At 36.9% G+C, this 23,700-nt stretch overlaps 1 protein-coding gene across 6 annotated transcripts in view; it reads left to right on the plus strand.

Moving 5' to 3' along the window:
- The window catches only part of DGKB (diacylglycerol kinase beta), a gene marked incomplete at its 3' end in the record, with an annotated part of 654,267 nt that overhangs the window by 80,039 nt on the left and 550,528 nt on the right, over positions 1 to 23,700 (plus strand). For 3 of the 6 annotated variants that reach the window (XM_080942285.1, XM_080942284.1, XM_080942287.1), the window contains exons 2-4: positions 7,714 to 7,790; positions 10,468 to 10,488; positions 19,336 to 19,489. In XM_080942285.1, coding sequence (XP_080798411.1) covers positions 7,714 to 7,790; positions 10,468 to 10,488; positions 19,336 to 19,489 — 252 coding nt within the window. The remainder of the gene's footprint in view (positions 1 to 7,713; positions 7,791 to 10,467; positions 10,489 to 19,335; positions 19,490 to 23,700) is intronic. The other 3 variants (XM_080942283.1, XM_080942282.1, XM_080942286.1) reach the window with 1 other exon arrangement.

Here is a 23,700-nt window from a genome sequence, read left to right on the forward strand (position 1 = left end):
ACTCTATCAGCGTCTTGAGGCATGATTTCAGGTCTGTGTCTTCTTTCTCTGGAGTGTTTGGAATTCCGATGTTTGCTACTATCGGAGAGCTGGGTTCTGGTGTTGCTAGATTGTCTTGGTTTCCTTGGGATATACTCTTTCTCTTTCCTCTTGCCATTTTGTTGTCAGTGATATATTCTTGCCTTTCCCTTGTATCTGTTCTGTGTCCCTGGTACACTTTACGTGTGCACTCCGCAGAGATCTCTCTACTCCCCGGCAGCCCAGGTTCCGGGTGGCAACTGGGCCAGGCTCCGCTCTGCGTACTGAAGTTGCCTCCGGGTGGGAACAGACGTTCCTAAGATCTATTCCTGGTCACAGATGCTCAGCCTCTCCGAGCCACCTTTCTGGCTGTCAGGTGGGCCAGGCTCTGCTCTGTGTCCTGAAGTCGTCTCAGGGTGGGAACAGAAATTCCTAAGATCTGTTCCCGGTCACTGGATCGGGGAGGACAGGGCAGGTCAGGGCAGGGGGTGCCCTTTCCCTGTGCACTCCGCAGAGATCCCTCTGCTCTCCCACAGTCTAGGTCTCCCACTCATCAGTTGCTCAGCCTGTTCGAGCCGCCTTTCCGGCTGGCTGTTGGGCCAGGCTCTGCTCTGTGTCCTGAAGTCGTCTCCGGGTGGGAACAGAAGTTCCTAAGATCTGTTCCCGGTCACTGGATTGGGGAGGACAGGGCAGGTCAGGGCAGAGGGTGCCCTTTCTGTGTGCACTCTGCAGAGATCCCTCTGCTCTCCCGCAGCCTAGGTCTCCTACTCACCAGTTGCTCAGCCTGTACCAGCTGCCTTTCCGGCTAGCAGTTGGACCAGGCTCCGCTCTGCGTCCTGAAGTCGTCTCCGGGTGGGAACAGAAGTTCCTAAGATCTGTTCCAGGTCACAGTTGCTCAGCCTGTACGAGCCGCCTTTCCAGCTGGCTGTTGGGCCAGGCTCTGCTCTGTGTCCTGAAGTCGTCTCTGGGTGGGAACAGAAGTTTCTAAGATCTGTTCCCGGTCACTGGTTCGGGGAGGACAGGGCAGGTCAGGGCAGGGGGTGCCATTTCTGTGTGCACTCCGCAGAGATCCCTCTGCTCTCCCGCAGCCTAGGTCTCCCACTCACCAGTTGCTCAGCCTGTACCAGCCGCCTTTCCGGCTGGCAGTTGGGCCAGGCTCCACTCTGCGTCCTGAAGTCGTCTCCGGGTGGGAACAGAAGTTACTAAGATCTGTTCCAGGTCACAGTTGCTCAGCCTGTACGAGCCGCCTTTCCGGCTGGCTGTTGGGCCAGGCTCTGCTCTGTGTCCTGAAGTCGTCTCCGGGTGGGAACAGAAGTTCCTAAGATCTGTTCCCGGTCACTGGATCGGGGAGGACAGGGCAGGTCAGGGCAGGGGGTGCCCTTTCCGTGTGCACTCCACAGAGATCCCACTGCTCCCCCGCAGCCTAGGTCTCCCACTCACCAGTTGCTCAACCTGTACCAGCCGCCTTTCCGGCTGGCAGTTGGGCCAGGCTCCGCTCTGCGTCCTGAAGTCGTCTCCGGGTGGGAACAGAAGTTCCTAAGATCTGTTCCAGGTCACAGTTGCTCAGCCTGTACGAGCCGCCTTTCCGGCTGGCGGTTGGGCCAGGCTCCGCTCTGCCTGTACCCCATTTTTTAATAAGGTTGTTTGATTCTCTTGTGTCTAGCTTTTTGAGTTCTTTGTATACCTTGGATATTAGGCCTCTATCTGATGTGGGGTTGGTAAATATCTTTTCCCAATCTTTTGGCTGCTGTTTTGTTTTCATGATAGTGTCTTTAGTCTTACAGAATCTTTTCAATCTCATTAAGTCCCATTTGTCATTCTTTGACCTTAGAGCTCGAGCTATTGGTGTTCTGTTTAGGAAATTTTCTCCTGTGCCTATGAGTTCTAAAATTTTCCCTACTTTCTCATCTATTAGTTTCAGTGTACCTGGTTCAATGTGGAGATCTTTGATCCACTTACACTTGAGCTTTGTACAAGATGATAAGAAAGGGTCTATTTTCATTGTTCTGCATGCTGAGTGCCAGTTGGACCAACACCATTTGTTGAATAGGCTGTTCTTTTTCCATTGAATGTTTACAGCTCCTTTGTTAAAAATCAGGTGAACATATATGTGACGGCTCATTTCTTGTTCTTCTATTCTATTCCATTGATTCGCATGCCTATTTCTGTACCAGTACCATGCAGTTTTCAGCACAATTGCCTTGTAATATAGCTTGAGGTCAGGGATAGTGATTCCCGCAGATGTTTTCTTGTTGTTGAGGATGGATTTCGCAATTCTGGTCCACTCTTTTTAGAGTTCTGTAGGCTTCTTTTATGCTCATGGTTATCTTATACTTAAGTGTAGGGAAGTTTTCTTCCTCGATTTTGTTGAAGATATTCACTGTGCCTCTTAGTTGATATTCTTTGCCCTCTTCTATTCCTATTATCCTTTGGTTTGGTCTTTTCATTGTGTCCTGGATCTACTGGACATTTTGGGTTAGGAGCTTTTTGGCTTTTGCATCTTCTCTGATGTTTTGTCTGTGTTTTCCATGTCATCTCTGGCCCCTGAGATTCTCTCTTCTATCACTTGTAGTCTGTTGGAGATGCTTGCATCTTTAACTCCTGATTTTGTTTTTAGGTTTTCTACCTCGAAGGTTGTCTCTTTTAGTGTTTTCTTTTCTATTTTAAATTTCTTCTGCAATCTTTCATCTCCTTGTTTCTGTTTTTCTCTAGTTCTTTGGTTTCTTTGAGTGTTTTTCTGGTTCCTCTGTAAAAGCTTCTATTTCTTTATGCTTTTTCTCTTGTTCTTCTTTAAGGATCTCTATCATCATCTTGAGGTATGATTTTGTGTCTGAGTCTTCTTTTTCTGGAGTGTTTGGCATTCTGCTGTTTGCTCTGATGGGAGAGCTGGGTTCTGGTGTTGCCAGGCTGTCTTGGCTTCCATTGGGTAAGTTTTTTTTTTTTTTTTTTTTTTTTTTTTTTTGCTTTCCTCTTCTCATCTTGTTTTCTGTGAGTATATGTAATCTTTTTTTTCAGTGATTGTTTTCCATCTCTCCTGGGTACCTTGCCTGTGTCCCTGGATCTCTCTAGTTCCTGGTAGAAGATGGCCTGAGGATTTGGTCTGCATACATATGCCCTCCAGGTGGAATCTGTGTCCCTAAGAGTTCCTGCTCCCCTGAACCAACTGGGGGCAGGGGCGTGCCTTATGCACATTTGGCTCAGACCTCTCTGTGCCCTGGCTATTTGCAGAGCAGTCTTACCAGGCCTGGGTCTCTGGATCTTCACTGTTCCTGGTGATTGCTTTATTAGTTATGTAGTAGTTTGAAAACATGTTTGCTATTTTTTAAACACTGGAAAACATATTTATTAACTTAACCTCATGTCAGAAAAGTGCAAAGAACATTTAATTACCTCAAAGATTATGTAAAGTTTAGAATAATTTAGAAGTATGTAATAATTTGAAATTTATTGCCAAAGTATCACTTCTTTAACTCTCACAAATATCTATAATTAAGCTTCACCAAGTGCATGGTGTAGGGCACAGCAATTATGCTTGTACTACAACTTCGGCAAGGTTGATATTGGTGCCCTTTGTTATCTTTTAAATTCCCTTCACCCCTAGAAAAGAACAGTACTCCAGGAAATATTCCTACATTTTACAATCACAAGCTGTCGCCCTCCTTCACTTGGGCAAGGACTGAATGTTTTTATGTTGAGTATTCATTCTGATACCATATCCCAAATGTTAAGGAGCTGCTTGAGTCTGGATGCTTGCTCTCCATTCACCAATATTCACAGTTGCCAGAGATTTATCCTATTTCAGGTACTTATTAACTGCTTATTGATCTCCTAGCTTATAGCTGCTCCTTGCATCATGTTGGCTTGGATTTCTCAGCAACACTGAACCCAAAATCTGTCACTCTGACATTCACAAGGGACTCTGGCATCTGCAATACTAGTGACAGCATGTTTTAGAATCTTTTGTAGTTGTTACTTTTCTACTCCTTACTTTGTCTTTGAGGTTGGTGAAGACAGAATATGAATCTATTCTCTGTCTCTCTCTGTGTCTGTCTGTCTGTCTGTCTCTCTGTCTGTCTGTATCTCTCTGTCTCTGTCTCTCTTTGTCTCTCTATGTCTCTCTTTCTCTGTCTCTGTCTCTGTATCTCTGTCACTCTATATCTATCTATCTATCCATCTATCCATCTATCTACCTATCTATCTATCTATCTATCTATCTATCTATCTCTCTGGATCCAATAATATGTACGTGTGTTGTTATAGGGAGTATAAACTAGAGTGGGCATAATCGGAAAGAAAGGACTATTTATGGTGAAACATCATGCTAAAAATTAGGAACACAGCTAAAATCAAGTAGTTTCACATTGTTATATAAATATGTTATGTTAGGCAAATTGTACAGCCCATGGCAAATAGAAAACACAAATATACAAGTAGATATTTCATTCCCTAGTTGATTCTGAGTGTAGCCTGGAATATTTGTGATATTTCTTAATGGGTCCTTATCTTTAAAAGGCTCTATGAAAAAGTTAACTCTCAATTTTGGAGAAATTAGGCTCAGGGACAAGAAAAGAACAAAATAATATTTAGGTTGAAAACTAGATTGTGAGATCAAGATTGGTTCACAGGTGATCTTTTTGCCAAGACTTTTATAGTGGAGCTTTAAAATAAAAACAGGATTGGGTTGAATAGGTGGCAAGATATAAGAATGTGAATTCTTTTCTAAAATGGCCTGGGAACCCTTCTTTTTTTGTAAGAAGGTTCTAGGACCTGAAAGTTAATCTCATAGATACTAGGAAAACCCCAGCTCCAGTGTAAACCACTCTACACTCTTATTCTTGTGTTTATTTAATTTTATAACTTTCAGTCTATAAAAAAACAAAATCTGTGAAGAAAATGAAAACAAATATTGTTTTTAATAATTTATATAACAGTGACTGACATTTGGGCAAATCAACTCTGATCACCAACACAAGAGGCTGGTGAAACACTTGTCAAAAAACAAAACAGAAATAACAAAAACCAACAACAACCAAAAAAAAAAAAAAAAAAAAAAAAAAAACCCAAACTTTGGAGAATGCGTATATTTCAACCAAAGGAATATATATACCAGAGAATTTTAACATAAAGAAAAGACAATTAACCCAGTTATAATGTTCAAAAGAATTGAATAGCAATTTTCTTCTTATGAATATGTAAACAACCAAAGGCTAAGGAGATAGCTCAGTTGGTAAAGAACGTGCCTTGCACATATGGGAATCTGAGTTGAAGCCCAAGTCTTTGTACTAAGATCAAGTAATGAATAACAACAAAAGTTACAATAATGGCTAGTGGGGAATCGGACTTTCAGAACCAGGAAGGAAAGACAGGAGGATCTTTGCTATGCTAACAGACTAGCCTGCTTATCAAGCTACAGGCCAAATGAGGGAACTTGTCTCACAAAATAGGGAGAATGGCTCCTGAGGAATGACCCAGGCACTTGTCCATTTGTGCATCTGCACACAAGCAGTCCCTCATGTGCAAACATACTCACAGATGATAAAACAAGAAGCCTGATGCATACTCACGACACATTAGCGCATGACTAGACAGATACATAACAAAAGCATTGCCCAAGCACAGATGATTTTAATGAGGATATTAGAAAAGCAACATTGGACCTGAACAGATGTTAAGAAGTTATATCTTTACTCATTGCTGTGTGGTTATAAAATGGAACTGGTATTGAAAAACCCTTGTTTCAGTTCCTCAAATTGCCAGGCATGGATTGATCACATGACTTAGCTATTCTTCTATTACTGAACAGAACTGAAACATAGTTTCCCAAAACTTACATGTTTCTGTGTTTCAATATGTTTTATTTTATCTGAAATGAAAAGCAACCCAAGTGTACGTTTGAGGATAAAAGATGTCAATATAAAATGGATTTATGGATATGAAGAAATGAAATGGTATGCACATGGAAGAGATTGAAGATACTATGCTAAGAGCAGGAGAACAAACACAAAGCAGTGTATGATATGATGCCATTTACCAAAATACTTGAGCATAGACAAGTCCACAGGCAGAGGAAGCTGGTTACCTGTGATGGGGCTGGAAAGGACAATCATGAATGAGGAATTAAGGATTTCATTATTCCTGTTGCTGTGGGGGAAATGTTCTGATGTGAAATTAAGTGATAACTATATTGTGGTCTGCGGAGTGTGCAAATTGTGAAAGAGATACACAGTATACTCTGAATATCAACTTCATATACAAGGTAACATGAAGTACAATATAAAGTAAAAAAACATAAATTTCAGGTTAAATCAGGGTTGAAACATATATACACTATGATGCACTCATGGAAACTACCAACGTGTTGAAGCTTCACTGAAGGATCAGTCTTTTGTACTTTTAAGTGAAAATGTCTTATTGTTGTTCATGGTCATCAAGCCTGAGGGAAAATTGGTAAAAATAATATTTAAATGCTAGAAAAAAATTACTCATTTTCTTTTTGATAAAAAAAACCTGAAAAATGCAATTTTCCACATTTCAAATGTAGTACTTCAATTCTTTTTGGTGTGTTGATATAGGGATTTTCTGTGTAGCCCAGGCTTTCCTGGAACTCTATACACCAGGCTGGCCTTGAAACCAGAGAGTCACCTGCCTCTGCTCTCCAAGTCCTAAGATTAAAGGTATGTGCCAAAACTGCCTAAGTATTTGTGCATGAGACTTTCCTTATGTGACTAAGAGGTACTCATTGTATTTATTTATTTACACACAGAATCTTACTATATATTTCTGGATGTCTTGGACTCAATATGTATAAGCAAAGTGGAACATTTATACATTTGTTCATTGTCTTCCATTATATTTCTCCAACTTAAGGGAATAATTGATTTGAAATGGCATGATCAGAAGATATAATCTTATGAGAGACTTGTTGAGTTGGAATTTTAATATAATATTTATCAGCTTCTGAAATTATTTTTATACAATGATACTTATCACTAGTTAATATGAAATGCCTCAGTGGTTTTATTAGGTCACACAGAAACTGATCCATTTGAAAGTTCAAAGAAGCATTGTTTTAGCTTAACCCAAACTCAAAAAAATTCAAATACAAATTTATTGATAAAAATATAGTATGGACAGAGAGTATAATTATCTGCTTATTAAGAGGCAATACACACAAGCAATCTACAACTGTTTTGTGGGTATAAGAACAGCAGCTAGAGTTTAACAGGGGACAATGCTCTATTTTTCTTCTCAAGTTAGGTTTATGGTATTTAGTGAGATATTATATTATCAAAATATAGAAAGAAACATAAAAATATCCTCATTTATTTTATTTGCCACTATTATAATGGAAAGACTATAACCTGATTCCTGAAGAGTATACTTAGCTGTGTTTGTGTGTGTGTGTGTGTGTGTGCGCGCACGCGTTGCTTTCATTACTTTGTCATCTTCTGACTGAGTGGACATTGTGTTCTGGGGATGCACGGCAGTGGCCGAATGCTTGCCTCATTTGTGCAAGAAACTGCATTTACTCATCAGCTTTGTAACTCTCTCAAAATTTTATGTGTCGATTTTAAAACTCAATTTCTGTTTGTGGTGATTTATATGGTATATCTTAGTTTGTAGCTGGACTACAAGTACATATTAGGATTATATAAATGGTTTTTGTGTTTTCTCTCTCTTTCTCTTTTGTTGTAGATTCTACAAAGAAATTAAAGGATGTCCTTGAAGAATTCCATGGTAATGGCATGCTTGCAAAGTATAATCCTGAAGGGGTAAAGCTTCTTTTTTTCTTTATCATTTTAACAATGTGCTTGCTAGATGAATTTTCTTCATGGAAAATTCTAGAAAAATATGTATATGTGTGCTATATAAATATATACACATATACTTACTTCTTCATATATATGTTTATGTATACATATATACATACACATGTATATATCTCACATACCATAAACCATTTAGCACATTTCACACAATAAATTTCATAGATTCTCTGGAAGCCCAATAAAATAGCTTATTTTATACTACATTTATTGAGGAAAATTCTTCTAGAGTGTGTGTTCTTGTAAAATGTATCTCATTAAAATATATCTTTGAGCGTTTTTCCCTAGAAGTTAGAAAAAAAATTAAAAATAAAACATGATACAGTTAATTGTCTCCCTGTATTCTGAAACTTTTAATCCAAAATGGGCATGGCTAAGGGACAGGGAATAACTCATTTCAGGAAATGATTGCTTAAGGAAAGCTTTGGTGGTAGGTGTAACCATTGTATCCTGAGTCACCCGAAGGACAATTAAATTCTCCTCTTATTGTGTATCCTTTGGTTTATAAATACTTTGTTCTATCAATTTCTTTTGAATATGATTGTTTATAAAGTTCATTCCCAAATTATTTTTTAAGAAATTCTCCATTTAATATCAGCTGAGAGATATAATGTCTGCACATAATTGCTGTTAGTGTATTTGTAGCCTCATGAATTGGTATTTGAATATATGGGAACAAAAATAAGCAGATCTTTGCAAAATATGCATAAATATATCATCCAGATGTGTTTTAAAATAAAATATGACAATTTGTTTTTGCATATTTATAATAATATAATTGCCACTCATCATTTAAGGTGTTTCTTCTGTGGAAGTTCAATGCCTAATTTTCACAGTTTTATAGTAATCCCCATCAGTATTTCTCACAGGCTTTTGTTTTGTTTGGTTTGGTTTTTAAGATAAAATCTCTCATTGTAACTCAGAGAAACTCCTACCACCGTTATCCAAGTGTAAAGAATGAAGACCTGAACTATCACATCAGCTTTCATTTCATGTTCCATTTTGTCTACATTATGAATCTTAATTATACATTTTAAAGTAACCCATGTTTCACAATGTGACTTTATTTTACATACTTTAATGATGGAAAATATATCAGTCATTATAATGGCATTTTCCCTGCAGGATGCCAAGAAAGGATTAGATACAAGACAAATGTTTCCCTCCTATTTTGTGTTTATAGCTGTTGCATAGTAAAGCAATTAAAATTAGCAGATGTTTATAAAACAGAAAACCTCAAAGTCAAGAGAATATATTGATAAAAGAAGAAAAGACTATAACAGCGAATTGTTGTTAAACTACAAATACTGTTAGTACTATTGCCCCAGTGATACTGAGTTATATAATGAAACACCCAAAAGTTATATTTTTCTAGAGACAACATTAGGCTAATTAAAAATTAAACCGATGCCGTGAAACAATTCTAACAATCAAATCATATAATAAGCTTTTATCCTATCCTAACTGGCCTGACTGCTCCAATGTTACTTGCACAATTAAATGTAAGTTAGAATTTGTGTAAACAAATCTTAAGAAAATCAAGCCTAGTTTCAGAAATGGTAATTGATTGCTCCACCACTTTAAAATAATTGTCATTACTCCCATGGCATGTTTTCTAAACTGAAAGAGAAGCACACATCCCTTGTTCTTCACTTATATCTACAAATAAAGTTATTAAATGCATTGTTTATTCTTGTAGTTAGTTAAAACAATGTAAAAACATGTATGGAAAACTTAACAAAGAAAATGCATTCTCTGTAGTACTGTTTTAATAGTAAAGAATTATTAGACAAGAGATTTGAACACAATTATTTATATTCAATTTTGTATTTAAAACCAGTTGAAAGCTCTTTCTAGAATAATTGTGTAAGGGAAATCTAAATAATACTTTTAAATGATCTTTAAAATTTAAAAATCTTAAAATGTTTGATGTACCTAAATTAACAAAAGTAAAGTTTTAGAATGACTTTATATTCAGCAAGGTAAAGTGATGAATCACATGAAAATAGCAGACTTTGGTATATGAGAAAATCCAGCTTGTTTTTGCATGTTTCGCTTTTCTGTTGGTTTGTTTGTTTTTGATTTGGATGTTAAATTTGATTCCAAAATATTTTAATCTTCAACTATTTGCTATCTTTCACTAAGAAAAGAAAAAATGTAAGAGAGGAATAAAAAACTTTGGCATACTTTTATATATACATATTTTCTTACTACCTCGTAAATATCGTAATCATATTGTGTTGTATTTCTTATATTTGACCAAACCAATAGAAGCTATTGACAAATACTCAAAGACTCATATAGTCAATTGTTTTCAATTTTTGGTTTAAATCAGACTCACAGAGGACCTTTTGAAGCATGGATTGTTGCTTGCCTCATCCCTGGTCTAGGTGCTCCCTGAATGTTTCAGGGGATGGGGTGATGATTTGCTTTCCTGTTAGTTTCCCAGTGTATGTATATGCTGTTGTCTTGCATCAGCAGTTTAGGACCCCAACTACACAGGGTACCTTGAAAAATCAATCTATACTCATGAAATTTTAGTGAAAATAAAAGCAAAATGAAATATATGGGTACAAATTCCTTTACGTTAACACATGTATTCTTTCTTTCCTTGCATGCACAGAAACAAGATATTCTTAACCAAGTAAGACATTTTCTTTTCTATTGAAATTGACCTTCTGCTTTATGAATTACTCACCCATACCGTTAACTATACTTATACTAACTAGGCTAACTAGGTTCCCATAGCATATCAGATCACCTAAAGTACATAACATTATAACAGAGCAATGGAATAATTCCTCAATTAGTATCACTAGTAAAGATCTTATGTAGTAACCAGATGAAAAATTTCCAATATATGGACTTTTAGGTTAGAGAATCTGGCGTTTACTTTTCTTATTTTACCAAGCTTATCAGTTTTAGGTAAGTTTATTTAAGAGAATTGATAATCAGTTCACAGTGTGGTATTTCCAAACTAAATAAAAAATAAAATAGTAAGGATATTTTGATTTTATTTTGCTTACAATTCCATGTTAACTCTGTGGAGGGAACAAAGCTAAACAGTTGCTGATCTTTCACTCCTTGGAGAAGGGTAAGCTATCTATTACTTCTGCAATGGAAATCTGTCCTGTGAACACAGCTCTCCGAGAAGTTCAATGAAGAATGGTGAATTTTCACACATATTTGAGATCTGGAAATAAATATTTTCAACAAAGTAGATATACTATAATCATGTTTTTATCAATTCAAGAATAGTTTTGGTCTTGAAGAGAACCCTCAGTGGGAAATATGTTTGTTGTGTAAATATAAGAACCTGTTTTGTGGTGCCTAGCAACCATATAAAAAGCCTTGTGTGGAAGTATTGTGCAACAATTCCGATTCTGGAAGGCAGAGAGAGAAAGGAAGCTTGCTGGCCAGAGAATCTAAAGAATCACTGAACTCCAGCTTTTGTGAGAAAGGATATAGAACAATAGAAAAAGACATCTGGCATGCAGCTCTGACTTGCTTTATGAGCATAAACTCATTGTTATGATATATTTATACATGCTCTCTATATGCATGCATATTCTCAATTGCATTTCTAGTGCAGTGACAAATACTGTGATCATGATGTGGAGAGCATAGCAATGGGCAGGCAGGCATGGTGCTCAAGCACTAACTGAAAGCTCCACCTCGAGAGCTCACGATCGCAAAGCAGGAGCAGAGACCCTGGAAACCAAAGGAGTCTTTAAGACTTGCAATCTCACCTTCTGTGTCACACTTTCTCTAACAAGGCCACAACCCAAATAGTTCCAACAATGGGGAAACAATATTCAAATATATTAGCCTATCAGAGACATTCTTGCTCACATGAACGCTAGTCACTGGCCATAATAACTGTTACCATACTTCATCGCAGAGCACAACCTTTCCTCACTTTGTCTCTCCAGTTTGTAGAAACATTAGCTCCTCAAATGCAGGTTTCTTGCTATTTAATGATACTTTGGAGGCTGTTGTACAGAATAAGTGGTTGTTTTCTATTCCAGCATGCTCAGCTCATTACCAATAAAAAGCATTGTTCAGCATCTTCACTCAACAAACACATCTTCTCATATCACTTGCATCACCACTTGGTGTTATTCCAAAGTTGGTCTCAAAATTAGTTCTCAGTTTCTCTTCAATCAGCAGAATGCTTCTATATTCTGGTATCTTCCACAGCCTCCATTTTTTTACAGTAACATACATCAGTAGCTCCCTGTTCAGTTGTAGAACTGAAAACGCAGACAAAGTTAAGGAGTACCACATGGAAGGCAGGTGCTAAAAGTTGTGGTAAGATGCATATGTTGTCATTCCTAAACAAGAGCAACATTGTTTCTTACTGGGGTCTAGAGTTCTCTATGCATTTCCTATCAGTAGTTAGATTTGTCTAAGGCCCAGGTATGCTTTTACAACTCCTATACTTTGATTCAACTGTGGTACTCTGTTCTGTAGTTTCTGAAAAAATCTAGACCTTTAGCATTCATAAAAGTGAGAGTCTATGACTTTTTTTGAGAATCCTATAAATACAGAACCTACAGTATGTAATGTTGATAACTGAAGTTTATGCTAAACGGCTTCAACAAAGACATTGATCCTGTATATAATTAACAAAAATTAACAATCCTGCAAAATAAATTATAATTATTCCCAAGCTCAGCCTTTTTTATTAAAGATAGGAAAAGTATAAGACAGAAATTTGAGGCATTTTTTAAGAGAAGTATTTTTGTTCAAATCGTCCATGTGTGCCACATTCAAGGACAAAGTTTTTTTACCTATGAAATGTAAATATTTTTAAGAGGTTTATGTTGATAAATGTTAAGCTTTACAGTACCAGAAAAAGAAGTAACTTGTTATCTGATTCAGAGTGGTTGTTGCATTAGTATTCAGTGACAAAACTTGTCTTCCATTTTCAAATACATCTCAGATAGACTCATGTAAGTGATGTCCTGCTAGATATCTGTCAGGAACACACCAAGTTCAGTTCAATCATGGTTCTGAGTTTTTGAGTCCATCCAAAAAGTTTTCTGTGTGTAAGAGACCACCAGCTGCAGGCTCTGCATAGGGTCAATGTCATAAAGTGGAAACATTGGTACAGGAAAAGCAGGGCATACAAGGTATTTAAAAGAGCAGAAGCACAGAGAATGGGAAGGTTAAAGAACAGAAACAAATAATGATGGAGAGAAGCTGGAAGAGAAAGAGAGCTTCTCTGATGCTGATGTAAAGATGAAATCTCATCCATTTGTCCCAGCACAGGAGCACAGAAAAAATATTTCCTGAACAGAACACCAATGGCTTTGCCCTAAGATCAAAAATGGGACCTCATAAAATTTCAGAGCTTCTTTAAGGCAAAGGACACTTTCAATAGAAGAAAGCAGCCACAAACTGAATGGAAAGATCTCTACCAATCCTACATCTATTAGAGGGCTAATATCCAATATATACAAAGAATTCAAGAAGTTAGGCAGACTCCAGAGAAGCAAATATCTCTACTAAAAAGAGGTACAATCCTAAACAAAGAATTCTTAACTGGAGAATTTCAAATAGTCAAGAAGCATCTAATGAAATGTTTAACACCCTTATTCATCAAAGAAATGCAATTTAAAACAAACTGAGATTTCACCTAATACCAGTAAGAATGCCTTAGCTCAAAAACATAGCTGAAAGTAGATGCTGGGGTGGATGTGAAAGAGGAAATGGTTCTGAGGTTCCTCAGAAAATTGGACATAGTACTACCTGACGATCCACCTATTCCACTCCTGGGCATATACCCAAAAGATGCTTCAACATGTAGTAAGAACACATATTCCACTATTTTCACAGCAGCCATATTTATAATAACCAGAAACTGGAAACAATCCAGATGTTCCTCAACAGAGAAATAAATACAGAATATGTGGTACATTTATGCAATGGTATGCTACTCAGCTATTAAAAACAACAGCTTCATGTAATTCCTAGGCAAATGGACGAAACTAGAAAATATCATGCTGAATGAGGTAACCCGGAAACAAAAAAAAAAAAAAAAAACACTCATTGAACACACTCACTGATAAGTGCATATTACACAAAGAGATTTGAACATCTGCAGTACAACTGACAGAGCACATGAAGCTCAAGAGGAAGAAAAACTATAGAGTCTAGGGTTCAGTCCTACTTTGAAGAGACATGTAATAATCAAGGGAAGTAGAGAGTTGGAGGGACTTAAGAGGAAAAGAAGATAGGGAGGGAAAAAAGGAGGCAGAATTAGATGTGGGAGGAAATGGAGGAGATGTACAGAAGGTCAGAAAATTGAACAAAAGTGTGTAGTAATGAGGATGGGGAGCTGGGGATAGCAACTAGAGAGTTCTGGGTACCAGGAGGCACAAGCTTCCTTGAACCCTAGGGCTGACAATAGCTGAAATATACAACAAAGGAGAAAGAGAACCTGTCTAGACCATTACTAGATGTTAGGCATGGCCACCTCGTTGGGGCCATTCATCTATGTCCCAAATTTTAACCCTGATTTGCTCCTGTCTAAAGAAAATACAGTGGAGACTGAAAGAAATACTGTCCAGAGACTGCCTCATCTGGGTATCTATCCCACATGCAGACACTAAACCAAGACACTATTGCTGATACCAAAAAGTACTCACTAATAAGGAGCCTGATACAGCTGTCTCCTGAGAGGCTTGGAAGATCCTGACCAATATAGGTGTTGATGCTCGAATCCAACCATTGGACTGATCACAGGTTCCGCAATGTAGGAGTCAGTGAAAGGACTTAAAGAGCTGAAGGGGCCATATCTGGCATCAGTGTGAAGTGAGGCTCTTGGTACAGTGAAGGCTTGATGTCCTAGTGTAGAGGAATACTAGGGCTGTGAGGCAGGAATGGGTGGGTGGGTAGGAAAGCACCCTCTTACATGCAGGCTAAGGGGGGATAGGATAGGGAGTTTGCAGAGGAGAAACTAAGAAAGAGCATTATATTTGAAATGTAAAAAAATAAAATATCCAATTAAAAAGTTTTTTTTAAGCCATCATACATTTTTCAAGCAAATACTTGGAAATTTAGAATATTATTTTGAGTGAGGTTCCCCAGCCAGAAAGAGACATAATTTATGTATTTACTTATAAGTGGACATTAGCCATAAAGTGCAGGATAACCATACTATAAACCTTAGACCCAAAGAAACTGGGTAATTAGGAGTTCCTAAGAGTGCATACATGTATATCACTCAGAGGGGGCAACTAAATAATCATAGGAAGTCGAGGGATCTAGGTAGCAGTGCGGGTGAGTAGGGAAAAAGAGCTGATAATCAGGTGTGGAGAAAGGAGCAGTGGGAGGGGGCTGGGCATGCGAATGGAATTGGTTGGGTCATCTCTAGCTTTCCCTGGAGGTCTGGTATGAAGCAGAATATTGTGAGTCAACCTAACTGAAATTCTTACCGGAGAGAGACATAGAGCCTGAAATGACCACCAAAAAAACCAGGCAGGAATTTCAGAGAAGCAAGGGAGAAATTAGCATATCCACAAAACCTTCAACCTACATTTGACTTGCTTAGAGGATGTGCAAGGTTACAAGTTGGACAGAGACTGAAGGAACAGCCAACCAATGACTACCCCAACTTGAGACCCACCGCATGTAAGAGAGTCAAGCCTTGACATTAGTAATGATACTCTGCTATGCTTACAGACAAGGACCTAGCAAAACTGTCTCCTGAGAGAGGCTTCATCCATCAGTGAATGGAGACAGGTTCAGAGACCAACAGCCAAACATTAGGCAGAACTGAAGGAATCTTGTGGAAGAGGTGAAGATAAAATTCAGCAAGCTGGAGAAGTCAAGAACACCACAAGAGGACCTACAGGATCAACTAAACTGGGTTCATGATCTCCAAGAGACTTGGACCACTAATCAGGAAGCATGCATGGGTTTGACCTTGACTCCTTACACACTTGTAACACATGTGCAACTTGGTCTTCATGTGGAACTCCTAACAAGCAGAGCAGAGGCTATCTCAGTTTCTGTTTTCTTCCATTGGATCCCGTTCTCTCAACCTGGATTACTTGGTTGGGCTAAAATGGGAGAGGATGTGCCCGGTTTGCTGGGACTAGATTTCCCAGAGTGTGGTGGTTTTCTGAAGAGAAGGGGAGAGGAAATGGGGGAAGGGATTTATGAGGGTGGGACTGGGAACACAGAAAGTAAGGAGGCTATGATCAGAATGTAAAGTGAATAAAAACAAATTATTGGAGAAAAAATGTTTTGTTTTCATTTAATGGTCTGAATTTTTCAAAATAAATGGTACCTGTAGAACTCATAAAAATTTGAAATTTCCACACTATTCCATATTATAAAATAGATGTGCAAATTATTTATATCATCCATTTATGACAACAGTCATGATTTAGCAACAATATTTTAGGTAATCTTTCAGTCTTTTTTTTTTTTATAGAGAAAAGTAATGGTCATTCAGGAAACATTGAAAAATACTTTGTCAATGTCATTTGGTAACACAGAGTCAGATGAGTTTCAAAACATTGTTCCATATATAGCACCAAAAATGTAGTATAGAGATTTTCCCCCAATATTACAGTAGGGAATTCCAGGAAACAGCTTCATAGATTCGATAAATATTTTAACTACAGATCTGATGAAATCATCTCCTATATACGCTGAAGAACAAACAAAACACTCCACATAGGTAATAATTCACTTTTTAGAAGTAAGATATTTTAAAAAGTTTTATACTCTAAACTAAGTAGTTTGAGAGTGTTGTCTAATTACAGAATACAAAGAAAAGCTGAAGTATTGATTCATGAAAGGAGTGAATTTTATCATGTTTTGAGCCACTAAAAGGATAACTTAAAATGTAAGATGATTAATACATTTCCAAGATATAATTACCTTTCATTTAATTATATTTTTATTTTGCTAACAATATACCCAAGATTCTTAAATTATTTTATTCTGATTTTTATTCTGACCACTATGAAATGTTGCTGTCATACAAACATATATTTTGAGGAAAAAAAATTTTTTGAGGAAAGAATTCTTTTTTTTTTTTGAATATATTTTTTTTTTAGTCAGTACTTGATTTTTTTCAAGGGCTTGACAGTATGCGTTGAAAACCTAATAGTTACAATAAGTGTAGAGTACATGCAAAACAAAACGCAACATGGAAATAGTCAAAGTCTTCTTGTTTTGTAAATATATGTATATTTTTTTGTTTTCTTTATTTCTTGGACTTCATACAGTCTGTGAGTTGTTTCTGGGGGAGTGCAAGCCTCTGGGGTTAGCATCCCACTATCAGTGACTGCATATTATGTCTGTTCTTTTGTGACTGGGTTATCTCACTCAGGATGATCTTTTCTAGATGCAGCCATTTTCTTAAGAATTTGGTTAAGTCATTGTTTCTGGTGGCTGAGTAGTATTCTATTGTGTATATGTACCACAATTTTTGTATCCATTCATCTTCTGAAGGACATCTGGGTTCCTTCCAGCTTCTGGCTATTATAAATAGAGCCGCTATGAACATTGTGGTGCATATATCTTTGTTGTGTATAAAAGTGTCTCTGGGGTATATGCCCAGAAGTGGGATAGCTGGGTCTTCAGGTAGTACTATATCCAATTTTCTGAGGTATCGCCAGACAGATTTCCAGAATGGTTGTATTAGCTTGCAACCCCACCAACAGTGGAGAAGTGTTCCTCTTTCTCCGCAGCCTCGCCAGCATCTGCTGTCATCTGAGTTTTGGATCTTGGCCAATCTGACTGGTGTGAGGTGGAATCTCAGGGTTGTTTTGATTTGCATTTCCCTGATGGCTAAGGATGTCGAGCACTTCCTCAGGTGTTTCTCGGCCATTCGGTGTTCCTCAACTGAAAAAGTTTTGTTTAGCTCAGTACCCCATTTTTTAATAGGGTTATTTGATTCTCTGGTGTCTAGGTTTTTGAGTTCCTTGTACACCTTGGATATTAGGCCTCTATCTGATGTGGTGTTGGTAAAGATCGAAGAAGAAATTCTTAATAAGAAAGATAATTAATTATTTTAGTTTCTTGAGAATCTACTCAATATTCTGCACAGGTTTTTTATGACCTGCTAACTCTCAGCTATATGTATGTATGTATGTATGTATGTATGTATGTATGTATATATATCATATATACACACATGCATATTCATATTACATACATAGGTACATAGAGGCATTGATATATAGATATAATTTAAGTAGATCATTACCCATATTTTAAAAATTTATATTTTCTACTGATATTTTAAAAATATATAGTTTGTTTTAAGTTGACTAAAAATAATATTGTGACTTAAAATGTTCATAATGAATAAAAATATCAAGCATGTACATTCTCTCACATTTTCCCCAGATAATATTAAACATAAAGATTTAGGCAGTTTTTTTTATTTTAAAAGAGAATATTTACAGAAATATTTCTTACCTTTCAGTCACTCAAATAAAATGAAAAATATTTCATTTCCATGAGCCGAATAACCTGGTTGAGGAAAGGTCCCTCCAGGGCTCTGAAGGTGAGGCAGACCTGCCTGTGCATATGATTGCTCTTCAGAGAACACATTTTTATTTTCTGGCTTGGTGTCTGTAGCTCTGCTATGCCTAGTAATTCCCCAAATCTTTCCTTGTTCAGCAACTTCCAGAAAATACCCCGTTCTATGCGGCCTTTCAGTGATAAGAGTACTTAGTCAAGCCTGGTCAACATTAGCCACATACGATTGTCTGTAAACACCCACAGTTTTCTCCATTTCTCAACAATAGTCATCTTACCTATATCTTCTGTTGTGAGAAGGCATGCTTTCTGGAGTCTCCTTTACAGTGACATTAAGCTCGAGAAGAGAATATAGCTTCCTTCATTAGCCTTTCAAGTGGCCTAAGACCCTGACCCTAAAATGACTACCTTCAAATGAGAATAGATTAGAGAAGGCTTAAAGACTGTATATGTTTCCTTAGAATTCTCTATGTGACGTTTTGAAATAATTACTGTTGGTTTTGATTTGAAATCATGGTTGAATTCTCTTTATAATTTCAAAACAACTATTATTATTTAGGGAAAAAAGAGGTGAAAATGTCAGCCATTCTGTGTGCCAGATACATAAATATAAGTCTCTACATCAATTTGCTCACATTATTTACCTGAGCTACCCAGCAGAATGCTGTGGGTTTGGAAATAAGATTCCCAATTGATGGACATGGAAAAAAAATCTGAAATTTGAAAAGGTAACATTGTATGTCATATGGTTGCCATGGTGATAGAAACATCTAACTAGAAATCATGTTCTCTTTGTTCGACACTATCAAACGTGAGACAATGCCTGCTATTGCCAACAATAGCTTAGACCCACTATGCCTTGGTCTCATCATTCTCCTGTAGACTTCATACACAGAAAACATCTCACATAATTTCTGAACGTGGTAAAATGTCTTGTTATTTCACTGAATCTGAAATTACATGCTTAAATATGTGTTTTTAGACCATAGATTTTGAAGGCTTCAAGCTGTTCATGAAGACCTTTCTGGAAGCTGAGCTCCCTGATGATTTCACTGCCCACCTTTTTATGTCATTCAGCAACAAATTCCCCCATTCCAGCCCAAATGTCAAGGGAAAGCCTGCTCTGCTATCAGGTGGTGAGTATGTCTGTGTAAAAAATGTATAGATAGCATGCATTATAAAAGAGACATGAGCATCACAACATTGAAGAAAGGACATTTGATTGAAAGTTGTGTTTGTGTCTACATGGAATTTATACAGGATACTAATTTTTAAAATATCCCCAGTATAAAAAGCAATATAGAAAATGGGATTCCTTATGGCTTATAATTTGATAAAGAAGTACACATTACCTTAATGACTTTAAGAGACATCTTCATCAAGTTTGGAATATTTTTTCCAAATTGCTAGACAAATATGTAGACATTTAAAAAATAATAAAAAGAGTTATGTATAGGAAATTTATAATGTTTCAAAATTAATGGTGGCATCTATCATTGCACATTTAAATTAATATCTGTGAGTAGACATTTTTTATTTTTCTTATTTACATTCTGCACTATAGATGTGGTCCACAAGGATGATGTATATTTCACTGCATTTTCCATGATTATAAACCATGAAATTGTTTGGAAGTTGATGAAGGACTGAAAAGAGCATCAATAAAAATGGACAGATGGAACAGTGTCAGTGGCCGTCTGTATGGTCTTTAGTTTGGAGGAGCCAAAAAAATCAGAGTCTAGGGCTACTGTCTGAGATAAGAGAGTGTTTGAGTGATTAATTCAGGGTCTTCTGTGTAGAACTTCCTTGTAAGCATCCTTGGAGCAGAAGCTCAGTGGAGGAAGTAACAAACGTGTATCTCAGACCTCTTCTTAGCACCAGAACAGCTGTGCTTCACTAACTAGCAGGAGAATCACTCTAACTCAAGCTGGACAAGACTCTCTTCCACTACCCAAATCCTTGTTATAGGATGCAGACCTTGTCTTTGTTTCAACATTCTCATCTATGAGAGCTTGCCTCTTCAAACCTGGCAAACACAAAGCTAGGGGGCTCCAATGTAGTCTTAAAGTAACATCCTCATTCTTTGATCTCAGCAATTTTTGATTTGGAGAACACATTTGTTTGTGTGATATCTATTAATATTGCTTCAATAAAGAAAAGACATAAGACAAGTAAGGATAATCCATATTTCATGTTAATAAAGTAACTTGTTTTAAAAATATTTACTATCTTTAAGCACAAAACCAAAGTGATTTTTGAAGTATTCTGTTGTTTTTCACTGTTGAAACTCCATACGTATTGTGTCCTGAAAGTCATATCTGCATTTGTTTATATTGTGCTGTGCCATGTACTCTTTTTAACATTTCAGGGTACACTCCAGTGAATGCAAGAGTGAGATAAATATCATTATGAAAATGATTCAAGTATTACAAATCCCTGAAAGTTCTGAGGATCCAAGAGAGGTTCTGATATGGAGTGCATAAAAAGTGTAACCTCGGAACCCAAATAATGCAAGCTTAAAAATTATTTTAGAAAATGGATGATAGAGCCCTTATCAAACCATGAGCTCAGGCAAACTAATAACGCTCCTGGAACATAACAACTTGCAATGCTTCCAAACAAGCCATTCCGTTTTCTTTGCATAAAAATGTTACACATCATGTATAGTAACAAAGATTATGTATGCCAATGAGCATGTGTATTGTAGCTTTTTGTCACATGATGCCTAATTATCTGCATGGCATTTGTGAAATAGAGAGATAAATCTGGTAAAACCTTCTACTGATACCTTTTCCACATTGCCTATTGATAATAATATTTGCTTTGAATTTGTGGCACTCCTGAGTAAATAGCCTTATTTGCTACCTCCACCTCAGCAAAATCTTAGGTTCCAGATACCTCTCTCCAATAGTCAACTTCTGATTTATCTTCCATTCTATGAAAATTACTAAATGGTAGACGTTACACTGTACTTTCGCACATTGTCAACACTTTAGAATTTCTCAGTGCATGCTATCAAACCTCTAAAAGAATTGTCAAAATGCTTTAAAAAAATCTGCACATGCATCTCTCTTCTTTAAATAAAGTTGTAAGAAAAAATTTAGAGTAGTGGTGTCTCTCAGACACTCTACTACACTAAAATCTCCATTTTAGTCACAGTGGTCTCAGTAGAAAGAAAAATAACAGAGGATTTTATAAACATGCGTACTAATACAGCTTTAGTATTACTGTCCAGGGTTCGTATAGCTTTAGCACTTCTTTAGTTTTACAAGTATCTTCTGAAAATTAGTTTACTACTGAGACATTCTTTATTGTTAAGATATTTTAAATTCTGAATGATTATGCAATTTTTGCCCTTGCTTTAAATATTTTATGCATTTTTCCACACCATATAGAAAATAGCCACTTGGGGTGGTGAGATGATTCAGCAGGCAACAGCACTTGCTGTCAAACCTGATGTCCTGAGTTTGAACCTCAAGTTCCACTTGTGAAAGGAGATAATAGTCTTATAGTCTTAGAACATTTCTCTGAACCCACATGTGTGCTGTAGCAAGTATGTCTCTCCCTTATATAAACAACAGTAAAAAATTTGAAAAGCTAAATGAAAAATAAATGTAAAAGCTTGAAACAATGAAAACCTGGTACTCTCAAACATTAAATGCATCAAAGTATCCTCATAGACTGTTTATTCAGTCTACACACCATAAATGTTTATCTCCACTGAGATAGCTTTCTTTATCTCCCATAGGGTAACCCTTTTCAGTCTGCAGGCTGACTAAATTCTCCCCAAATGTGTCTCTACTAGTCTTGCTGATTTGCATCCTCAAATTGTCCATTTACAAACAGTTATATCTTCTTCCTAGCCTCAACTGAATTGTGTTGAGTTAAACAAAAAGTTTTCCCCCACACTTGTCATGATCAGTATTAACCAGCCACTGACAAGGTAACAGTTTCCTTAATTATCATTTGCTTCTTCAAACAAGTTCTCAACTTCCAATCTCTAAAATAATCTAGCAGAAACCTAACGATATAACCCCCTGACTTTCCAAGTTCAAGTTTCATTATCATGCTTATATAAAATTACTATTTTCTAGGCCAACTAAAATCGTTAGCACCATAAATCTATAAAACAAGTGCTGTATTTAAGAGCCTGTGCAAGCAACAAAGAAAGAACACATGAAATGCTGACCACCCACCCCATAATTCTGAGATGCACCATGCAGCAATGACCTTTGGCACATGCAACACAATTAAGGAAGTAATAATGTTATAGACTTCCCCTTCCTTCCTAATTCTGTCTTTCTGGCCCATGGACTCCAAGCCTTTTTTGTTGTTAACTATTTCTGACTATATAATTTCTGCTCTGCTCACATAGGTAATTTGGCATTGGTTTTGTTTTAATGTTATTTCTTTAGAAATTCTATGAGAATCTCATTTATGAATTTAATGTACTCATAATTACTGTCAAAGGCCACTTGCAAATCCTCTCCAATCCACCTCCACATAATTTTTTTAACTTCATGTTCCCTTCTGTCCTACTTATCATCATCATCGTCATCATCATCCTCTTCATTACGCACAACATCATGACTATTAGGAATCAACACTCACAGCATACAGCTAGTGCTGTGATATATGCATGGGTATGAAGTCACTGGGATATAATCCACCTACTAGAGACTACACACTTAAAGTATTGGCATTTGCTTCCCCACATATCTATCAATTGTCAATAGCTATTCAGCTAGGAACTAAGTCTCTGGTGTTCATCCTTCCCAACCTGTATAGAAATTCTCTTTTGATTATGTATAAGTAGTGTGCAGGACTTTCAAATCACTGTATTTTTATATTCTATTAATTATGTTACTTGTTGAGATAGGGTCTCACTATATAGAGCAGGCTGGCATCCAATATTTAGAGATGTGCATTCATTACTCTTTGATGTTGAAGTTAAAGGTATATGCCACCATGCCTGCCTTGCAGTAAGTTCATGAGTATGATGGTTCTGTCATGTCTAATAGACACTTTTATCCTAGTCATGTTCAACCATTTAAAAACTTATTTTACAGTCTTTCTACCCTGTCTTCTGAAATGTTAAAATATTTCATGAATTTGTATATATATGAGAGGGGGGAGAGAGGGAGGGATCCCCCATTTATTGGAAAGCACAAAATAGACACTTATTTTCTGCAATAGGACACTTGGCAAATTGTGAGCCACTGTAACAGCCATGATCTGCTGTATAAAGAAAGTACTCAGATAAAGACAGGGAATTAGCTGATTTCCAGGTATAGAGGTGCATGTTTCAAAGGCATTTTGTTATCATTCATTTAGATAAACAGTTATG

Source organism: Micromys minutus (genome assembly GCF_963924665.1).
Source record: "Micromys minutus genome assembly, chromosome: 1".
NCBI lineage: Eukaryota > Metazoa > Chordata > Mammalia > Rodentia > Muridae > Micromys > Micromys minutus.